The sequence below is a fragment of the Poecilia reticulata genome, linkage group LG10 (genome assembly GCF_000633615.1).
Source record: "Poecilia reticulata strain Guanapo linkage group LG10, Guppy_female_1.0+MT, whole genome shotgun sequence".
NCBI classification, from domain to species: domain Eukaryota; kingdom Metazoa; phylum Chordata; class Actinopteri; order Cyprinodontiformes; family Poeciliidae; genus Poecilia; species Poecilia reticulata.
Window position 1 is genome coordinate 5,570,202 of NC_024340.1, and position 12,419 is coordinate 5,582,620.

The 12,419-nt window shown below is 38.0% G+C and overlaps 1 protein-coding gene and 1 long non-coding RNA gene across 2 annotated transcripts; both read left to right on the forward strand.

The window, feature by feature from the left end:
- The first annotated feature begins 337 nt into the window (after positions 1-337).
- cfap96 (cilia and flagella associated protein 96) lies at positions 338-3,232 on the forward strand. The gene is given in 7 exon segments (XM_017307078.1): positions 338-561; positions 717-783; positions 785-855; positions 1,705-1,780; positions 1,961-1,962; positions 2,230-2,413; positions 2,565-3,232. Coding segments are annotated over 7 exon segments (837 nt in total). The 5' UTR covers positions 338-376; the 3' UTR covers positions 2,817-3,232.
- A 2,196-nt stretch (positions 3,233-5,428) lies between these two features.
- Positions 5,429-9,733, forward strand: LOC103470981 (uncharacterized). Its single transcript, XR_534566.2, has 5 exons — positions 5,429-5,536; positions 7,115-7,185; positions 9,017-9,075; positions 9,252-9,312; positions 9,525-9,733. It is a non-coding gene; the product is annotated as an uncharacterized LOC103470981 (long non-coding RNA).
- The last annotated feature ends 2,686 nt before the right edge of the window (positions 9,734-12,419 follow it).

Genomic DNA, 12,419 nt, shown 5'->3' on the forward strand with positions numbered 1-12,419 from the left:
TGTGTCACTGAACAATGCAATCTTCATTTGCTTAAAGAAGTGGTTACTAGTAACCAAAGATCATCACCTAAAATAATAAACTCATGGATTTAAGTAGGAGAAAATATAAATTTCAATGACCTGCTATCTGTTCAGGTTAAGGTTTTGGGAAGTAAGTTTGAAGTTCCCTCTGCCTGAACAGTTGTGTTGAATCCAGGAGGAATTCAACACAACCCAAGCTACATGGTGAAGGTCATTGGACTAAGAGGAAATGTGAGATTCTGATGGCCCTTATGGGCCAGCAGCACTTTCAAATGAAATGAAAAATATGATTTAAAGTGCATGTACGTAACGCTTCCATTTTTAATCCAGGTCCATTCAATGAGTCAGCATATCGATGCAGGTGGGTGTCACAAAACAGCCGTGTGCTCTGAAAAGTGGCTTTTTTGACAAGTCCTTTAAAAGGATTTTTGAGAAAGAAGCGCTGAGTGAACCTCTGAGACTGGCTCGGAGGAACCGGATGCAGCAGGCGAAGAAGAACCTAGGCAAAGCCTTCCTGCCCTGCAGCGGGACCAAGAAGCCGTGAGGCAGCACTCACAAAGAGATATTTACTAAGATGTTTAAACATGTCTACTTACTTGAAAAATATTTATGATTTACTATTACAATAATGTATCCAAGTGATCTCAGATGAAATTTTAACTGATGTTTGTTACATGATTTGTTTGTTCCTTCAGCTTTGGTTCAGGGAGTTGCTATGGCACCTTGTCTGGACCAATAGAAGCCACAAGTCCTCAGTCAGTTTCCCAAGAAAGCTCAGCGCTCACCTGGCCGCAACATTCTCACCTCACCGCCCAAGAAAGGCAGTTGTTACAGGTTTATGGCAAGCAAAAGTAGTTCCTAAGCTCTGAGACGGCTGCCTTCTTCCCCCGAGGGTCAATGACACAGAAGCAGAGTTTCTAGCAGAGTTTCCATTGACTATTTGCAGCAAATCACCAAACAGCTGCAAATTGGAATTACAAAAATAAATTCATCTTATGAAAACACAGCAATTTCTAAAAAACAGGTTTTCTGAAAAAAAATAATGCACTAGGATGAGGTGTATTTTCAGCTTTATTAAAATTAGTGCATCTTGCAAAACTGCAGTGGAAACACTTTTTTGATGCCACACATCATGTGATCAATGACCAGATGTTACTGCTGGCCGAAAAGATGCAGAAGACGACAGGAAGTGGCAGGAGGATGATCCCGTAAACATAATAAAGAATAGAATAAAAATGATTTCGTAATATCTATATATACATATTTTACAAACATACAATAATACAAATATAAGCATAAATGATTGATGCCTAACACGTACTTATAAAAACATGTACATATATGGTGCTGCATGTTTTTAATGACAAACTTATTGATGTGTGATTTTAATTGCGTTTCTCATTCATTTCAAACACTACAATTACAAAATTGTGCTTTTTCGACATGAGCAGAATATGTACAAAGTTTTGTTCACATTTATAATAGAATGTGAACAAAACACAGTCCATTCAGGGCTTGTTGGTAATATAAGTAAACTGTGACTTTAAATCTTTAAATCAGGTCATGAAATACATGACCTGATTTAAAGAGGTTTCTAGTAAGAAGCACAAAATAAACTGTGCTTTTGATCAGTGGTTCTCTGAAGGGTTTTCATAGTTTGCCTGTGTTCTTCCTTTTCCCCAGTTATCCTAAAGTCACTCTGTCCAAAATGGACCTGTATGTTTCTGACCCATTCAACAGTGCTAAAGAAGCCCGTAAGGTAACCAACATAGCTGGTTATGTTTTTGTTTTCTTGATATTAACACTTTCAGTTTACATTATGGGGAATGAACATGTGAAACATATATTCCTCTGATACAACAGCACAATCATAAAGAAGAAGCACAAGTAATACAGTAATAGAAGTATTAGTAGCTGTTTAGAATATATCCAGTATTAGAGGTTTGTTGCCTGAGAGTTTTCTATAACTATGTGCATGAATGCAGCTATGAACCAGGAGTCAGAGTTCCTGCCCCAGCTAAGGTCCCTGTAGTTAAACTACAGCCTATTTGCTCCTTTAGCCACTGATGTGCTTAAGCCACAAAGAACAGCTGCCCAGATTCAACATGAATTAATATGCAAGGATTGCAAGGAGTTAATACAGTTTCCAGCTGGTTCTCATTTTTATTTGAATTTTACATATATGTTCAAATCTGTGTGTATACGGAGAGAGGTAGCAATCCATCATTTCAAACTAAGAGATGGGCCCTTCAGAATAAATCTTCACCCACAGGATTATTTCCAAGTCAATCGGTATCGCAACCACAAGGCTCTCCCACCTACTCAAAAGCCTCCCCAGCCCCAAAAGAACGTCTCCACAGTTCCCTTCAGACCCCCCTCCCCCAGCAAACGGGTGAATCATTGCTTGAATCAATGAAGAGAAACTGTGAATATCAGATATGATGTTTGTGGGCATTATACATTTATAATGCCCACAAACATATGTGTTCATAAGACACATATGTCTTATGAATACATAAGACATATGTGTTCATATGTCTTAGATTGGAGGAATGAAAACTGGAACATTTGATGTATATCCCTCACATTCTGCTGATCCATACGTCATCCACCGCTCCAAACCAGTCAATCAAGAGCCAGTGTTTCGTCCTGCTCCTGGTCCCAAGAGCATGCCAGTCAAAAGCATCATCTCTGTTAATGTTGACAGGTTAGCTCCATTAATCTGCTTTAGTTTACATGGAGGGCATTTAGCTGACACCTTAGTGTACGTCTACTGGAAAGATTACAACATTTAGACTTCCTCCTGGAGGACATCTGCATTAAATGTTCAGTTATTGAGAGAATAATTTTAACAGTGCTTTCATGTCATCAATGGACAATGTAGTACAAACAAAAAAAAAACTGAAACGTCAGGAATAAATTAATCAGTTCATAATAATAGTTTGTTTCTAACTTTTGGACTAAATTTGGAGAACAGTATTCAATATTCCACAAGACCAAGTTGTTTTTAAATCCTGGGAGAAGTGATCCTATTCATTATAATAACTACAGACCCGTGCAGAGACCACTAAAGGGGCAGGTGCTCAAAAAAAAGAAAAAAGGGCACATTTAACTGCATTTTAGGACAGATTATTAACAAAGCCATACAGCTTTCAGAGTTTAATAAACAATGATAAATTACAAAATTGTGAGATATACAACCAAAGCTAAGGAAAATCTATATAGAAAGTACAACTATGCATATGTATATTTTATTAGTAATTTCTTTCTGCAGGTCTGTTTTGTTATAGGAAAGTATTGCAATATTCAAACCCGTAATTTAGCAAGATATGCAAATCAGAGTTAGACCACCAGACAAATTTTGTCTTTACAGAATTACACTATTAAAATATAAACAAGGGCACAATGCAACCTTTTAGTGGACTGCAATCTATAAAAAGAGCTGCCTGTTTGCTACACTTGCAGTGGAGATGAAGATGGTTCTTTCAGGAAAGCAGAGCTGCATCAATCAATCAATCAATCAATCAATCAATCAATCAATCAATCAATCAATCAATCAATCAATCAATCAATCAATCAATCAATCAATCAATCAATCAAATTTTATTTGTATAGCACATTTCAGCAGCAAGGCATTTCAAAGTGCTTTACATAATTAAAATAAATACAGCATGTGACCTTGAATAAACAGTGAGAAAGAGATTTTGAAAAGATAAAAACATTAAAACCCCTTTTAGGACTTCAGTTAAATGTTGTTTAACTGGGACTCTAACCCTCTGGGACTTTAGTCAAAAACACCGTTTGACAAGGACTCCAACCTCTAGGTTTTTAGTTGAAACGCCGTCAACTGGGACTCTAAACGCCGTAGAACTTTAGTTAAACACCGTTTAACTGGGACTCTAACCCTCAGGGACTTTAGTCAAAAACACCGTTTGACAAGGACTCCAACCTCTAGGTTTTTAGTTGAAACGCCGTCAACTGAAGAGCAAGACGTCACATGTAAAGGGTCAATAGATTTGACCTTCAGGTCACAGAATAAGCTTTTACATGTGGTAACTAATTATCCAATCATTTAGGAGAATACAATTAATATGTATTACTGATACATGTCTAATCAGGTCACATATCTTTAGCTGAACTGTTTCCTTCTATTTAAGTTTAAGCATCAGCTTCTTTTGAAAAGGTCTCAAGACTACCCTACCTTACCACTTTGAATCATATGTATTGAGGTTAGCTAACCTCAATTATTATCCTAACTATATAAATGAAGGACATGAACTGTTGGATGGCAACACTCTTATGGCATAACCTCACTTTGTTTCCTTGTTTTCCATTGTGTTTCAGAAGAATCAACTCTGCAAACTACCGATACCTGACTGTGATGAAAACATGAACACACTGTTGGAGCTGTTGTTTTTTGTTCCAATAAATTGGCACCTTTACAAAACTAAAATAAGAAATTCTGAGTGATTTCATTTTTCAAGTAATATGCATTTCAAGTAATATTCTTACTCATTATTCTATTATTCTTCTGAAGTTCGAATTGTATTCATCTCTGTCACAGATCTAATTATGAACTAAAATAGACATAATTAGAATTTAATAATCACTGGTCTCATTCTTATACAATTTGTATTTTTCTTTGAAAGACAGGTTGGGTTTTCTATTATTAGGATATGATGCTTTCAACAAGCAAACATACTACATGTTTCCAGACAACCTTTCTTACCCAATATTAAAGAAACATTAATTCTAAGGATGCAGAGGAATTGCCTTTTATTTGTCAACAAACTAGATTTTCTAATGGAAAATGGATTTTCCATTAGAAAATGCTGATATATTCTAATGGATATGTATCAGCATTTATATCAGCATATAAATGATGACATATTATTATATTTTTTTTAATCAAAAATTATGATTATAATCACCTAAAGCTATTATCTATTACTGTCTTACTTTATAATTTGTTCAAAACTACACTCTATCCAACATTTTCGGAAAGTCACAGGCCATAAGTGCATACAAAACATGTAAATAAGACATGAATTTTGGGTTTATAGTTATAAAGAATAAAGACAATTTTAAAATAATTTTTGTTTTTTCTGTTATTTGGACATTGTCCTTTCTTCCTTTGATTTTTCATTGTGTGTGAGAGAGTCAATTTCTCTGCTGTACACACATTCATGCACTATGGAACGCACTATGGAATTTTCCCAATTAGTGTGACCTGGGGACTCAGACATATCATGCTAGTATTCATATCTTAAATGTCATTTGAACCTGTACTGCCTTCGTCGTGATACAAACTATAGTAAAGAATGAGTTTGTCAAGGTTCATTGTAAAAAATAGGCGAGTAAAACATCTTTCGAAAAGACGATCTTTGAAAGAACTTCCTTTTTCCCACAATCCCCAGCGGTGAGCAGTTTATAAGTATCTGCTCGGCATCCGGGCTGTCTCTCTGCGGGCTGCTACCATGCGGTGTGTTGTGACATATGCTAGTTGTCGCGAAGTGTAAGTTCTTCTTATTGTTCTTTCATTGATAAAACGAGAGTGTTATGCGAATACAATGGTATAATACCTGAAAAGATGTCCATCTTTTATGAAAACGATTCTGTGGTATTTTAATGTTTCCCAGTTTTCCAACAAATCCGTTTTCCCCTCAACAGAAGAACACAAATCTTATGCTAATGCTAAAAATAAGGTCCGTAGTTTTCAGAAATGAATGAAAACTGAAATATTTATTTTCATGGAAACATGAAGTTGGCTTCCGACTTTATTCCTTTTTGTGAAAAGCCTTAAGGATAATTCCAACAATGTTTTACTACCTTGAGCATTTATAAACTGTTCTAGTTTTAAAACTTAAAAGTTTTTAAACCTTCAATAGACTATTTGAAACACATGCTGTGACTTATTAAACTTTTACTTATTTGTAAAAGTTTAATAAAGGGTCATTTCAGTGCTTCGAGTTAATGCACTAGTTAATTTTGTTCAAAGTTGAACCATCTGAATCTAGCTCCTTATGGCCGACTGACTGAGGGTTAGTCCTGGATTGAATAGTTTAAAGTGTAATTTTTAAGCTGGATCAGTTTTAATGTGGTTGAGACACATTAAAACTGATCCAGCTTAAAAATTTGCTTTTTTTTATACCTATAAAAAAGCATCAAACTGAAAGACTAGAATAGTCTAGTGTGTATTTAAAGTGACATATTCTGTTTTCTTCAAGTTTTAAACTTGAGCAGAAGGCAGAAAAAGAGAGAAACTCATCTTTTAACCTCGTCTTCAATTGGAAACCTACTTAAGCTTTGTTCAGGAAACAGCTGAAGATTAGTGATAGTAATTTGTTTGAGTTTTATTTAAAAAGAAGAATCCAAAAATCTCCTAAATTTAGATTTCCACAACTTTGTATTGAATTATTTATTTTACAGTGAATTCACAATTATCACTAGTCCTAACCCATTAAAGTATCTAAAATAATATTCCTCAGAAAGTCAAAATCAGAAAGTATGAATTATTTTAGTAGCTCCACTCGGGTCCAATCCAGCCTTATTACATGATGGGTAATTAACAAAATGAATACTTTATCATTATTTAGCAGAAATATTGAAGTAGTAGCAGTCATGTTATTGTAAGATGTTAAGGCTTAAGGAATAATGTTTGAAGTTCAGAGTGATGAGAACTGTTTGGGGTTTTGTTCACTGTCCTGCCAAAAAGAAGCAAATAAATCTGAAACTGGCAACAGGTTGAGCAAGAAACAAGCCAACTGTTGACCTGTTGTGTTAGCAGGTGGAGGAAAGAGCTGTTGGTTTCCTTCTTCTTTTAGGATTAAAAACATCTTGTCCATCTTTAAGGTTTCTCCTCTAATAGCGACTCGTTTTAAACGACACGTTCAATGATCCAAAATACAAAGTTCTCAGTCTGATGGGTTAAAGGAGATTTTCAAACATACTAATACTTTCTTACTGCCCTTTTCTACAAAACCACCCACTACTTCCCCCCTAAATTAGTCAGTTTGTGAAGCTGCTGGAAAAGAGAATGTCTGGTTTTCGCTCTTAACCATGAATGCAGCTAAAGTGACCGTCTTCCTTTCAGAGGTGCTGAACCGACCTGATGGAGGAGCTGTAAGACAAGTCCCCCACCATGCTTCCTCTCTGGGACTACAGGTACTCGCACGCGCACGCGCACACACACACACACACCCACCCAGCTCTAAGTCAGCTGGCCAGGCCCTGATTGCCTGGTTCAGTGTTACAGGGCTGGAAGAGAAAGCCTCTGTTCTCTGCCTCAGCAGCGCCCCCTCTGTTCTGGAGGCTGATGCTGCTGAGCTGCAGCAGAGCGTGGCCCAAAGAGAGTGGCCAGTCCTGGTGGGACTGCAGGGTGGGCCTAGTGGAGGGCTTCACACTTCCTGATTGTTTGAATGAGCCACAGAAGAAGACTGAGCAGATTATTATCATCCATCATTATGAAACGTTTATCCATGTGGGGTGATCATGGGTATGGGTCACATGCTGAACCATTGCAGTGCCCCACAAACAACACTTTCATTTATCTTCAATGCAAAATGTATAGATTTAATGGCTTAGTTACTGCTCTGAATATGTTTCAGCAAATGGCCATTTTGAGTCTGGATATTCTAGTTAATGATTAATCAATTGGTAAGTTAGTAATTATTTCACAAATGGATTTCAGTCCTGGTCACATCCTGTCAGGTTTGTAAATGAGAGGTAGCTGCCAGCCACCTGAGCTGGTTGAAGGTGAAATGATGTTAGTCCTGCAGGGCCCCAAGGGGTAAAACTTCCTTCACTTGAATTTCTTGTTTATAACAATGTCTGAATTCATAAATGTCTGAAAGCGGCCAGTACGGTTTTGAAAAGCTCCATACTAGAGTTAACAGGGCTTAAAGAGCTCCGGCCGGGGGCCGGATTTCCGGCTTTTGATCAAACTGTCCGCCTCAACCAAACTGTAGTCTCCGGGCTTAATGAGCGCCGTCCACAAAGATGTCTGCCAATCAGAATTCTAGCTCCCGTGTTCTTGACCAATGACTGTAAAACGGTTTGTAGAAAAGAAGCGCATGCGTTCGGTTCGGCGGTTAAATCAAATGCGATATGAAAGAAGATGGGAGTTTGTCTGACCCGGTAAAGAAACATGTTTACTTGAGAAAGGAATTGAAAACGAGTGGCACTGTCCTCTTTCGTCTAGATGGGAAGTTGGTGGAAATTTTTACAAAAGGGGGCGCTGGGATTCCTTTGGGGGGCGTTTGGTCGAAGGTAAACTTTACACCTTACATGCATCCATCCATCCATCCATTTTCTGCCGCTTATCCGGAGTTGGGTCGTGGGGGCAGCAGCTTCAGAAGGGAGGCCCAGACTTTCCTCTCCCCAGCCACTTCTTCCAGCTCCTCCGGGGGAATCGCAACAATACCAGTTTAGACTTTGAGCAACTTGCTAGAACTGTATTTCGTAGTGTTCATTTTATAGCGTTAACACCGGTGCTGTAAGTGGTCCAGTATGAAACGGGTGTGATGGAACAACGGTACCACAGCACTTTTAAATTTCAACAATCAGAATACCGAAATTGTTTCCGCTGTTTTAAAAGGTTTATATCAGTCTGCCTTTTCCCCATCGATACGGTTCCCGACCGCCCTGCACCATACAGGGAAAACAAAAATTACAGTCGCACATTGCGCAAAACTGTGAAACGGGAGAAGCGGGACATAAAACGGAGCGACAAACTAAATGTGAATTATGGCATAAAAACRGAGAACCTGACGCTAAACAGTGAAAAATCAACACATAATGTGAAGCACATGACGATTAGGCGACGCAGCAGGTGATGAGTGAAGATTACTAATGGTCAATAAACGTGCAAGGAGGAAGTCATGAAACATGTAGAAGGTGTTCAGGAGCTCCTGAAGAGCTCTACAGCTCATGGTTGAGTTAAATTCATGGCTGTAGAGAAGTCATTTTGAAAATGAATATAATTTTTTTGCTGTAGGTGGAGCCTGTAGAGCGCCCTATGCTGGCGGTCCTGCTGCTGCTTCTCTCAGACAGAAGGTGAGTGAACTCCTGATGTGGTTCAGGTAGATCTGGCTGTGTGCTGTGATGTCTCATATAACACATTATACTGACCAAAGCCATGGTGAAGAAAAACCCTGAGCACAGCAGCCACAACACAACCTGGCTGCAGCACACCGATGAAATCCTCTGATTGCTTTCTGTTCTCTCGGCAGCACGGAGAGCTGCTGGCAAGCCAGGGGCAGCAGCTGGAGCTCAGTGTGGCAGGTGGATCAGGTGTGTGAGAAAGCAGGAAGAGGTGTTTACCCAATCGGTACTGCCATGGCAGAGACTCCTCTCTGCTGTGGAATCATGGTATTGGGAGAGAAAGTCAGGACTTGGCACAGGTTCAAATAAAACCAGTTTACTAGAACCTGACTGAAGACCTGAAACAACAAACTAAGTTCATTGTTAGAAATCCAGTGAAATACTGTCTGTTTTGTGATCAGGTGAAAGGAGGCTGACTGCAAGATGCATCCGGACCAACTTCACTCAACCTGAGCCACTGTTTCACTTCACTGCCGTCAGGACAGTTGTTATGTCCTAGTTATGAATGATCATTTATTTTACTTCTATTTTTACTTCAGACATGACTTGCTGTCGAGACTGTATGCTACAAGCTGAAATGGATCAAGCCAATAAAATAAAAAAAACTGTGTGTGTGCTTTATGGTGCTGCTGGTAAAGGTGTTTAGTTTGCTTATATTTTGTCAGCGGGGATCCAGTTGCAGTTTGTTTTATTTGCTTTGATCCCCATTAGCTGTTGCCAGGGGCGCTGTAAAGCAGGGACAAGGTAGGATGATTCCAAGGGGCCCTGACTGACAGGGGGCCCTCCACAAAATAGTTTTGTTCTTGTTTTTTTTCTTTATACAAATGGGGGGGAAAAAATTGGGGCCTTGTCAATTACAAAATTGTGTTTTTTAAATTGTCATTAAAAAAATAAATGTTATCACTCCCAGATGAGTTATCAATTGTAGCCCAGTTTTTCTGAGTAGATTATCGACCATTTAGCATAGTTAGCTTAGCTACAGACTGTTTGCCTCCATTTCACTAACATTTAAGGAACGAAGGGAAAAAAATCTACCAACATATTCATACATTTATCTTGTCCATGTACCTTTTACCGGATGAGTCAGTCGGCAGCAGCTCTAACCCCATTATCAGAATAACCCCTTCCTGTCCCAGTGAAAACTGAACACTGTTCAGTGACGAGCTAGTTGACATCATTCTGGGGAGTCTAGATTTTTCCTGTCTCCATTTTCACACAAAAAATTATATTGGTGACAKAAATTCAAGCAATATAAAATTATTTTAAAAAAACGGCCAATATTTCAGTCCAGATAGTCCTGCCTTGGCTTGCATTTAAATTAAGGGCTTAAGGAGCTCCAGCCGGGGGCTGGATTTCCGGCATTTGACCAAACGGTCCGCCTCAACCAAACTAGTTTCCGGGGTTTAAGAGCTCCGCCTGTTCAAGCAATGCGAGCATTGGACCAAATGGCCCGCCTCATCTAAACTGTGGATAATAGACAATGATTTCTGCCAATCAGAATTCTAGCTCCCGTGTTCTTGACCAATGACTGTAAAACGGTTTGTAGAAAAAAAGCGCGTGCGTCCGGTTCAGCGATTAAATCAAATGCAATATGAAAGAAGAAGGAGTTTGTCTGACCCGGTAAAGAAACACGTTTACTTGAGAAAGGAATTAAAAACAAGTGGCGCTGGGCATGGCTAGAGGAAAGGGGACAGGAAGTTGGCTGAAAATTTTCCAAAAGGGGGTGCTGGGATTCCTTTGGGGGGTGTTTGGTCGAAGGTAAACTTTACACCTTACAATCACAACATTACCAGTTTAGACTTTGAGCAAATTGCTAAAACTGTATTTCGTAACATTAAATCATGCCTGGCTGCAACTGTATCGATGGCAGCAGGGCCGTGCAGAGACCACTAAAGGGGCAGGTGCTCAACAAAAAAGGGCACATCTAACCGCATTCTAGGACAGAATATTAACAAAGCCACTCAGCTTTCAGAGTTTAATAAACAATGATAAATTACAAAAATGTGATGTATACAATCAAAGCTAACGAACATCTCCATATAGAGCATAACACTATGCCTATTAGTAATTTCTCTCTGCAGGTCTATTTTGTTACAGGAAAGTATTGCAATATTCAAACCCCCAATTTAGAAAGATATGCAAATCAGAGCTGGACCACCAGACATATTTTGTCTTAACAGAATTACATTATTAAAAATGTAAACAAGGGCACAATGCAACCTTTTAGTGCACTGTAATATATAAAATAAAGAGCTGCCTATTTGCTACACTTGCAGTGGAGATGAAGATGGTCCATTCAGGAAAGCAGAGCTGCATCAAACTTTAACTTGGAACTGCAGAAAAACGAAGAAAATAAAACAAAAGCAAAAATTGAATTGTTAATGCATGCAACAATGAGAAAAGCTTACTGAGTTTTGCTGAATTTTTATTTTTATTTTTTTATTTAAATCACATTTTTGACTCATAAAGTTAACTTTCTTTTTTGCAAAACAAACTTATTTGCGCTTGTCATGAATCTTTTCTTGTTATTCTAAGTTTTTGTGACACAAAGTTTTGCTTGTGATTCTCACATGATGTCTTGAGCAGGGCCTAAAATCACAACAAAAGATTTCTGATGTGAGCAAATAAATGTTTGTTTGGTAAAAATTAGTTAATTAAAAAAATCTTTTAAACAAAACTTTTTTTTTAAAGGAGTCATTACAATTCCAAAAGTTTGGATTACAATTTTATTTTACTTAACTGAGGTTAGTTTTTTTTTTTCCATTGAATAATTGGGAAACAAATTTAACTTCATACTCTGCGAACCAGACCCTAAACTTAAAGTCTGGGTTGAGTTTTTCCCCTTCATTAATGACACTTTTATTACATTTATTATATCTATCATGGTAATTCAGGGTGTTATTTTTAATTCTAAATGAATATCCTTGTTGGACTATTATTTAAGTGCTATTCTCCTTCTAGATACATTTACCCAACGCCAGAATAAATGAAATGTACATTATGCAGCAAAGGAAATTAGAAGATTAGACATATATTCATTATGGAGATGATCGGTTTTGGACGGGGGATGTGCCCCTATTGCATAATAAATACTAAAGAATGACTGATATAATTAAAAATACAGGGAAGAAGCTTTTCAGTTATCTAGCTTTGCTAGCAAAGTCGTTAGCTATCAGCTAGCTAGTAGCGCAACAACAGCAGCCTAATGTCTCTATGATAAAAATACTGAATCGATAGATAAGAACAGTTTCTCCTCACCTGCCTGTCTCCTCCCGCTCAGTAGTTCTTCAGAGAAA